Below are 10,011 nucleotides of genomic sequence, written 5' to 3' on the forward strand. Positions count from 1 at the left end.
TGGCTGAGAGCCAATAAGGGTGGAGTAGTAATTGATCTTGGTCCTGGAGAGTTCCTCCTTGTAGGACAGCATATGGTCTTCAAAGGCCAGACGGTGGACGGCTTTACGCACGCGGCTGGTTCTGGAACTTTCCTGCAGTGGCTCGCGTGGACCCCAGTATCTCTTCCTGATACTTTTACTGCAGCGGCAGTAACTATCAGGATCTGGAACGGCCCGCCCACTGCGTGACGCTCCAATTCTTTCGGGTGAAGCTCTTGATGACCACCCACTTTCCTGGTTGTAGGTCGTGTAGGGGTCCCTAGAGGGGGCTGGGTAGGGATGCTTTCACCCATGTGTGGATGGAACTGAAAGTTCTGGACAGGTTATTGCAATAGGACAGCATAGTTTCAATCGCACCCTCAAAATGTCTGGTGGTGTGGGAGGGTGGAGAAAAGCCGGTCTGCTGTGAAGAATCTTGAACGGTGATAGACCTGTGGTTGGATTAGTTCTCCCACACATGACACACATCACAAGTGGTAAACAGTTCACCCATGCTGTTGGAACTTTACCAGGTCAGAGAGGGACAGTCACGGCGTAATTTGTGGACACAAAGGAATGACATGTGAGCAGCAGCTTTGATGGTGGTGTAAGAAAAAAGCATTAGAGAAATTAGATGTCTGTTTCTGTCACATACTAGCAGAAACAATATGTGGGACCAGAACCTTGAGCGGCTGATGGGCCAAAGGCGGTGCAGAGACCGTGATAGCAGCTGACACAGCAGCCACAGACTGCACGCATGGAAGGAGGCCGCACTCTACAGCACAGAGCCGATGAGAGTAGTATGCCACTGCCCGGGTCTGTAAAAGGACAGCAGACATAAAACCATTATTTTCGTCTACCGCAGGAGTGAAATCTTTGTCCATGTCGGGGAGTCCTGGAGTCTGGGCCACAGCAAGCAACTTTCCTCTACCTCTGAGTTCCAGGGCAGTGGGTCCTTAGGGGACAGGTCATGACTGTGTGCAAAATCATGTAGAGGTTGAGCTAAATGGGCAAAATCAATGATACATTGTCTACAATAGCCCGCACATCCGAGAAAAGACGAGCTGTGTTTTTGTTATTGGTTTAGGAATATTTAAAATGGTCTTGATTCTCTCTGAGCACAGAGAGTAGCCTGATGTAGTAATTCATGTCCCAGATAAGTAACACGAGCCTCCATGTATTGAAGTTTAGCTTTGCTGGCTTTATGGCCCTGTTCGGCCAGGCATTTTTACAAGGCTTTTGTGTCTGTTTCGCAATACGCTTCATCTGGAGAACAGATAAGCAGATCGTCAACATATTGGATTAGTGTACTATCGGCAGGGAAAACAAAAGTTTCTACATTTTCTTTGAGAGCAGCACTAAAAACTGCTAGAGATTCAGTGTAGCCTTGGGTCATTTGTGTCCATGTGTAGTGTTTCCATTTTAAAGGGAACGTGAACCAATATTGAGATCCTTTTTCTACTTGAATGCTGAAAAACACGTTGGCCAAATCTACAACAGAAAAATATTTTGATTCAGTACAATGGTTGGATTGGGTACTTCTGGAGCATTGTGGTGTGCCGCGTCATTTACCACAAGTAGATCTTGTACAACACGCCAGGAGACCCCATCTGCTTTTAAACAGGCAAGATGGGTGCGTTGCATGGAGAGGTGTAACAATTCCTCTTTCCAAGAGAGAGTCAAACACTGCAGTGATTCCCTGTTCAGCATCGGGTCGGTGGGGGCATTGTGCTTTGCAAGGCCTGTGAGAAGTTGTTCGATGAACCACAAGTGGTGTAGCCCCCTTCTTAAAACCCACATCATATTTGTCTTTTGCCCACAATAAATCAGGAACACCCTCAGCTAGTTGCGGGATTTGAATGATTGATGTTGGGTCTACCGGCCCAAAGAAAAAATGCACTGATAAGAAAATTGAACAGTGTTTGTCGGTCTGGACTGTTCGCAGTTTGTGACTCCCAATCAGTAGATTCCAAACATTTTTCTTACCAAAAACCAACGCTCTGCCAGGTTTTTGCATGGGGCCCTGCAGAGTGAAACGTGTGGGGTGCTGTGCGGTACCTCAAAAAACTTTTGCGCACGTTCAGGCAAACACACAGATAAGGCACAAAAATCCTCTCCCAAATAGATAATATCGTCCTTGCAATAAATCAATATCTTTCCCTTTTCAAACCATATTCTCTCAAACTCTGTGTCTGGTGCAGCTGCAGTCTTAGCTGTGACGTATAAACCAGTGAGGGGCATAATGACAGGTTATTTTCCCACAGGGTGTGGGCCTTCTCTCATAAATCATTAGAAATGGAGCGGGGTCCCGTTGGAGTCAAGTCCCACGAATAGTAATATACTGGTTCGCCCTCGCAGTATTTTCACTAATTGGCATGGCGATTTATATGCTGTTTGAACAATTTTTACACCCACACTATCACAAATCAAATCCCGGGTGCATAAATTAACTGGACATACAGAGGAACAGATGAAGGAATGTCTGATGTGGTTTGTCAATTCCCCTTTTTTCTCCCTCATCTGTTGTATATCTCTCACAGGTTTCAACTCCCCCTGCTCCAGTAGTAGTGATAGTCTGGTTGCTTAGCAGCGGTGGTTTTCTTAGACATTGTTTCATTACAACTAAGTGCGCAGCTCCTGAGCCTAACACAAAAGAGATTCATTGATCGTTAACTGTCAATTTAATAATTGGCATTTGTGTTTGTGATGAGTGGTTCATAACTACCTGTTTGTTGTGTTTCGTCATCCCCGGCGCCTCGTCAATCTCCCTCATGCCCAAAACGTTGCTGCCCCCCCCCCCCCCCCCGTTCGTATGGGCCACGCTCAGACGCTCCGGGCCAACCACAAGGTTCATGTTTGTAGCACATTCTCTGGCATAATATCCTGGTTTCGTGCAACGGTAACGGTTCTTTCCTTCGCCTCTGCTCTGGTTACGTCCATGCTCCTGTCCGGGGCTGGGAGCCCAGTTTCTCCCTCTCCCTCTGCCTCAATTGTGGCTGCGGCCTCGACCAGACTGTGGGTGTTGTATGGCCTGGAGTTGGGCCAACTGTAACTGGGCTTGCTTGCTTGTTTGCTTGCATTTGTTCAGTTCAGTTTAGTGCGTGCGCACCAAGCGCGTGCGTGCGTGCATGCGTTCGTTCGTTCTTGGAGTTTTCATTCCACTTTTTCTCCAGGATCTGTGTCTCTGCGTGGACGGTGTGGGAGTGGATGGTGTACAACCGTCGTACCTCATACCCGATGCATGAGCTTTTCACCCGTTTAGCAAATTCTGGCTTCAAACCCTCTAGATAACAATTCTTTAATTAGTGTTCATACGTGGTGTCGATTGTTCTCCTCTGAGTACCCCCTGGGGGGTACGTGATTCCGCCGTGTGTGCGAGAAACGTCCTCCAATCCGATGAGGTAGGAGTTGCAGGTTTCACCTTCTTCCTGCCTGCAGTGTCTTACTCGGCCCTAGTCCATGCATATCATGTAGACACGCGTGATATTGTCCATGAAACCTCGTATGTGGCATCAGTAAGTGTCATCATCAGCTCTGGGTCCGTCCGATGGGAAGTCCCCTTTCACTTGGAACCACTTCCGGTCGAAGACCTTTCCCAGTAAAATGTTCAGTTTGGTGATAGTGGGCTTTTCTAAGTATATCAGGATCTTGAATTCTACACAGAAAGCTGCGCCTCGCCTAAAAGCACGATTTGGAAATTCAGCCCGGATTGGAGAACAGCAGCAGACAGACAGGCAGTAGTATTTGCGTGGAATAAACCTTTAAAACTATAAGCGGTCAGACAGTAAGTAGCATTTGCGTGGAATAAACATTTAAAACTATAAGCAGTTAGACAGGAAGTAGTATTTGGGTTGAACACAACTTTAAAACTGTAAGCAGTTAGACAGAAATTGCAGAAATGCAGAAAAGCATTTTGGGAAAATAAAAAATAAAAAACCAGGAGGACAGCAAGAAAAAAAGGGTTGAATACAGAATCCGGGAGGATTTACAGCTATGGTGATATTGTTGTGTTATTTCATTTGATTCAATCACAATACATGGGTGTCAGCCCTTCATCTTGCTGGTGAGCTGATGTTGAACGGGGTCGAAGCTCTTGGAGACTGCCACAGTGGATTATTTGCCACGCAAACAAACTTGGCTGGAAGGTAAGTTTCATCAAAGAGGTAAGTTACTCTAAGTTTCCTTCAGAATGATTTAAAGACGATCAATACTACTGTATAATTACAGAACCCAGATTCGCGATTGTGGCGCCGCCCCTTGCCTGTGCGAGCGCCTCTGTGTCGATCACGCACATTGTAGTATTGTTAGAGCCTGTTGTGCGTAATCTCCCGTTGCGTCGCAATGACATTTCACTGCACATGTGCATGGACGTTATGTATATGTATGTGACGAATAAACCTCTCGAATCTGAATCCGAATACACTACCGCCTTGGTTGCGCGTTTATGCGGTCGTCCAGTTCGCTGGGCGGCGCTGTCGCGAAAAACGGTGTCCTGGGACGGCGGCCCCGGGTCTGCGGTGAAGGTGCAGAACGGGACAGGAACCGTTGCGCCTTTCGACCTTTTTTTTTTTTTTTTTAGTCGCAAAGTGGACGAGGACAAAGGCAACGCAAACGAAGCAGTAATTAATTGAAAACGTGACTATTTCCTCAATGATAAGTGTTGCGTTCCGGTGGCGCTGAGGTTTAGCTGCCCGCGGTTGTCGCGTCCAAACGCACGTCAATCCAACTCCTACGCGACGCCAACGTGACGTCAAACGCGTTTGGTAATTACGCTCAAACCGCCAGCGAGCCACCGTAGCCCGTCGGCCACGCCGCTACCCGACGCAGTGTTGCGTTCCGGTCGTGGCGGCCATTCGGTGAAGCCCGACGGGTTACGCGGAAAGCGCATTCTACGGTCATTTTAAGTCGGTTTTTGGGTGCGCGGCGTTCGCTTTTCCGAGATAACATGCCGGTTTTCACAGCAAGACGGCGAAAAACCCTCTAACGGTGGACAACGTTCCCGTTGGATCGGCTTATCTTTGAAAACACGTCCAACTTCGATCTAATATACTGTGTTTTTGTGTTATGCTTCCGTATACTTTGAAGCTTTCCAACCCCCACCCGCTGAAAAGCAAATGTAGTGCGATCCCTTGTGTGTATCTTTCAGATGGGCGCCATAAGAACACGTTGAGCTCTGGAGTGGGCGCCACCGCTGCGGAGTGACCGACTTCCGAGCGGGGGGCCGGAACGCGGCAGAGGGGAAGGACGCGGACGATGACGTCACGACCGAAAACAAGCCCCGTCCGTCGCAGCTCGGCGCTAGCGGCGTGCGAGGTGCTAGCTTGGCCCCCGGGGGCGTCCATCGGCTCACCCGGCGATCCGGGAAGAACGGCAGCCGCTTGCAGCGTCTAACATGCGGGTCGGGTCGTGCTGCGGCGCCGCGTTCTCTCGGTTTCCGCTCCCCCACAACTGAAGTCACGTAAGCGAACGGCGGTTGAGCCCGCCAGCTAGCGTGCGCGCCCGGGGTGAGGCAGCGCCTCGTCCTCCTTCCCCCTTTTCCGGCCGCCGAAAGGCTTTTCTTTTTTTGGGGGGGGCGGCGATATTTGTTCCTCCCGCCCCACGACGCGCACACAGAGCGTCCGCTATGTCCGACGTCGAGACTCTCGTCGCCACGTTCCAGACCCAGCTGTCGGATGTGATGGAGACGGTCCTGAAGACGGCCATGTACGAGGTGACTAAATTGGTGGAGGACGGCTTCATGGAGCAGCTCAGGCTCCGCAGCCACGACGCAGAGTCCCTTAGGCTGCAGCTGCGGTGGACGGAGGAGAAGCTGAGGGATGGAGGACGGAGGTGTGTTACCTGTGGAAAGGCCGGCGTGGATGTGGCTGAAGACGGACCCGGGGACACCGGCTACGGTCAGTATGACTAACGTCAAGTCAATTGTTTTGGTCACGACAGTGCTGTAAAGGGGGAGGGGGGGGTGTTCCCCGTGAAGTGTAATCATTTGGGGAACAGTTTAGGCTTCACGAATGATTTCGCTTCTGCTTTTCGCCGTTGTGCAGGTGTCCTGGATGGTTGTTCGCCAAAACGGGAAACCAACTCTCCGGACGCTTTAGGAAGCTGTCGGCAGGGTGCGATGCCCAAAGTAGTGTCAACACACGCAGCCGATGAGCCCACCTGCATCGTCACGCCCATGAGGGATGCACGGGTAGGTGACACAGGTCGAACCCCCAAAAACCCTCCTCGATAAGAAACTTATACAAGGGATCTCTCTCTCCCTGGAGGTTCATCTGGAAGCGTCTTTTCTACCCATTCAGGAAACAGAAGACAGTGTCAAGCCTCACGCAAAGATGAAGGTTGAAGAAGACGACCTGCCGTCGTGCTCTGTTGAGCAACAGGAAGGGTGGCCTCGTGCTCCTGATGGTGAGTTTTCTGCTGCAATCATTACACGTATAAAAACGGTCTCTGTTTGGCAGCGTTATTCATGAAGACAATTTTTGGAAAATGCAAGAATATACATTGCAAGTATTCCTTAGAGAGGCTCAAGAAATCGAGATGTTTAAGATAAAGATACTTTATTAATCCCCAAAGAGAAATTCCAGTCTTGCAACAGCAATGACATAAATGACAAAACACACACAATTTACAAAAACAGATGTTTTTTTTAATCAATTATATTTTATATATATATATATATATATATATATATATATATATATATAAAATTGAATTTAACTTAGTGAAAGGTGAAGCTTAAAAGTGGAAGTTAACTGTGGAGTAACTAGTGATTACTAGTTAGTAGTTTAATAGCATGTTTTTATACAGCTGCATCTGTATAATCTGCTAAGGCTTAATAAGGGGGCGTTTCAATTTCACAGGTGGCGATGTGTCTACGTTTCACAGGCCAAATGAAGTGGCTGATTCACAACCAAACCAGACTCTTAGAAGCAGTAAAGACATATCAAGGACCGCCATTAGACAAGACCTGCCGACCTCTGCTCCAAGCACCTTTACTACTGACAGAGAGGACCCGGTCCCTCTGTTGGACTCCAAATCAGCATATCTGACCCTTACAACTGACGACACACTTAGTCTTGACAATGAGCCAACCTTTCCCAGGGGCTCGCCAAAACAAAAAGGCCTCAAACAGGTGCACCTAGAACCTATATACAAAGACAATTGTAATTCACAACATTATATGCCTCATATTCCGTCTAAGGCGAAAAACGACATTAGTTCTGTTGGGGATGTGGTTGTGAAACAGGAGATTCTTGTGGATTCTTGTGGGGATGAGGACGAAGATTTGGGGAAAAAGGAAGTGACGCTGTCAACGAAGGCATTTTCCTCTAGTTCAGTTAACAAACACAACGCAAGACCAGAAGTCATCAAACAGAAGCAGATTTCCCATGAGCCTGCTGCACAGGAAGTTATAAAGAAGCATGCAAAAATGGGTTCAAGTCTCACATTTAAAGCGGCTGTGCAACACCTCCAACCACCGATGACTAAGCCCCATCAGACACATTCGACCACTACGAGCACAGCTCGTTCTCTTCACTTTAACCCCCTGAACAGAACTCCCTCCACCTCCAAATCAGCACCACCTCCTCTTTCTGCCCCGCAGGCACACCTCAGCGCCAAACAGTCTATGGTGCTTAACCGAACCGGCTCCCCCTGGGTCAATATCAAAACCAACTACCAAACTGCAAACGCACACCAAAACCCCGGCTCCCACCCCCACCACCAGCAAGGCCCCAGGAACTTTCTGCGCTGTGGCCTGTGTGGGAAATGCTTTCCACACCCGAGCAACCTGAAAGCTCACCTGCAGACCCACACTGGGGAGAGGCCCTTCTGCTGCTCCCTGTGTGGCCGGAGCTTCACCAAGCTCAGCAACCTGAAGGCGCACCGCCGGGTCCACACGGGGGAGAGGCCGTACTGCTGCTTGGCCTGCGGCAAGCGATTTACCCAGAAATGTAACCTGAAACGCCACCAGAGGATCCACATGGATGTATGACGAGTTACAGCCGGTGACTGATTAACTGTTTTAGATGTGTGTTTGTGTGTTTGGCAACCAAATTAGAATTTGAGGTTTTGTCTTCATGTGTAGCAAACGGGTTGCTCTTGTCTTACCGTGATCATGTAAATTTGAAAATAATGGGAATTTATCCAGTAGCTATTAACATATTTTGATGTTCCAGATGAGTTCTAACAGTCCAAGAAAAGATAAATGAATTGTTTTTCTGAATCCAAGAATTGTATATATTTTTAAAGTTTTTTGTTTCATCATAGGGTTACGGTTAAAACATTTAGTAAAACGATTAATTTATTTTGGGCAAAGTTAACGTGAACTTACACTCTTAAATCAAGTGTTTAATTTCATCTACAGATTAAATTGAGTTCACAACCTTTTCTCTTTGTGTCATGAGTCAGGTGATGAAGCCCTAAATGACTATGCACACACTGGCTTCCTGTAGTTATTCTTAAAGTGAGGTATATGTTAAAGGGGACGTTTACACATTGCATTGCCGTGAAACCTGTATCAGGACAACTTGTCTTGGTAACAAAAACAATTCACATGCTACCTATGGCTTTCAGAAGGAGATCTGATGAGCCAGACCGCTTCAGGTGGTGGCGCAGCATTATGGCTGGATCTCAGGCACCAGGTGTAAGTGTAGACCACAATGTGCTTCATTGCATCCACTCAAATCATCCGATTACTCCAATTAAGCCGTTCACTTTACTACATTATTGAAGTTCATGATTATTTCTTGCACAATTGTTCTGTAGAGTGTGTGCGTGCAGAGCCAACACTATCAGGGGAGCGGTTGAACACCGGCTGCTGTTTTTATTCTTACATTTTGCCCTAATCTGATGACATAGCATAAATCAGCATGAGTCAAATATTCATCCAAAATAATTATTCATAAGGTTCTTTGATAAAGTTATTGGGAATTAAGTCAGGACTACAAGTCCCAAGCTTCCAGTTGCGTGCCAGTGCTAGGATGTAATGCTTGGTACATGACAATGACACAAGGCCAGTCTTTCCCAAACTATTGTGCGCTTGAGCTCTCTAGTGGTTCACATAGGTATAATTTATTTTATATAAACTACTCACCAAAAGTTAGGGATATTTGACTTTCGGGTGAAATTTATGGAAAATGTAAAAAGTTCACGCTACAGTAATATATCATGAAAGTAGGGCATTTAAGTAGAAGCATGCAATGGTGATTTCCTCATCTCAAACAATTGAAACAAAAGCCGACAACAGTGGTGGGTTTACCACAACAAAAAATGTCAATGTCTCAATAACTTGTCATGTGCCCTTGAGCATCAATTACAGCTTGACAACGACGTCTCATGCTGTTCACAAGTCAACTTATTGTCTGCTGAGGCCTGGCACCCCACTCTTCTTGAAGGGCGTCCCTCAGGTCATTGAGGTTCTGTGGTACAGAGTTACGAGCCTCTACACGGCCACTCAGCTGATCCCATAGGTTTTCTATGGGATTCAGGTCTGGAGAAGGTGCAGGCCACTCCATTTGAGGTGCCCCAGTCTCCAGCAGCTGTTCCCTGATGATGCGACGTCAATGAGCTGGAGCATTGTCATTCATGAAGATGAAATTAGGCCTGTGTTGTTCATGCAGGGGCACAATGACTGGATTAATGATGTTATTCATGTAGTATGGGCTTGTCACTGTACCATTCACAAAGTGTAGAGTAGTTCTGTATTGACTAGACACACCTGCCCACACTGTAACACCACCACCACCAAAGGCTCGTCTGGTGACAACAGTGGCTGATGCATAGCGCTCTCCTTGACGTCTCCAACATCGTTGGCGGCCATCATTTCTGCTCAACGTGAATCGACTTTCATCAGAGAGCAGCACTGAGGCCACTGGTCCCTCGTCCAGCGTCAATGCTCCCTGGCCGTGCAAGACGATGATGGCTGTGCCTGGTGGTGTGGTCAGGTACCCTTGCAGGTCGACTAGCACGCAGACCACGCTGATGTCAACGGTTTTC

At 47.7% G+C, this 10,011-nt stretch overlaps 1 protein-coding gene across 1 annotated transcript; it reads left to right on the plus strand.

The window, feature by feature from the left end:
• Positions 1-4,869: 4,869 nt before the first annotated feature.
• LOC307229240 (uncharacterized protein) lies at positions 4,870-8,403 on the plus strand. The gene is made up of 4 exons (XM_079999186.1): positions 4,870-5,912; positions 6,060-6,205; positions 6,315-6,420; positions 6,876-8,403. The coding sequence occupies exons 1-4, from the start codon at positions 5,642-5,644 to the stop codon at positions 8,006-8,008; spliced, it is 1,656 nt and encodes a 551-aa protein (XP_079855312.1). The 5' UTR covers positions 4,870-5,641; the 3' UTR covers positions 8,009-8,403.
• Positions 8,404-10,011: the final 1,608 nt, after the last annotated feature.

Source organism: Zeus faber (assembly GCF_960531495.2).
Source record: "Zeus faber genome assembly, chromosome: 4".
Lineage (NCBI taxonomy): Eukaryota > Metazoa > Chordata > Actinopteri > Zeiformes > Zeidae > Zeus > Zeus faber.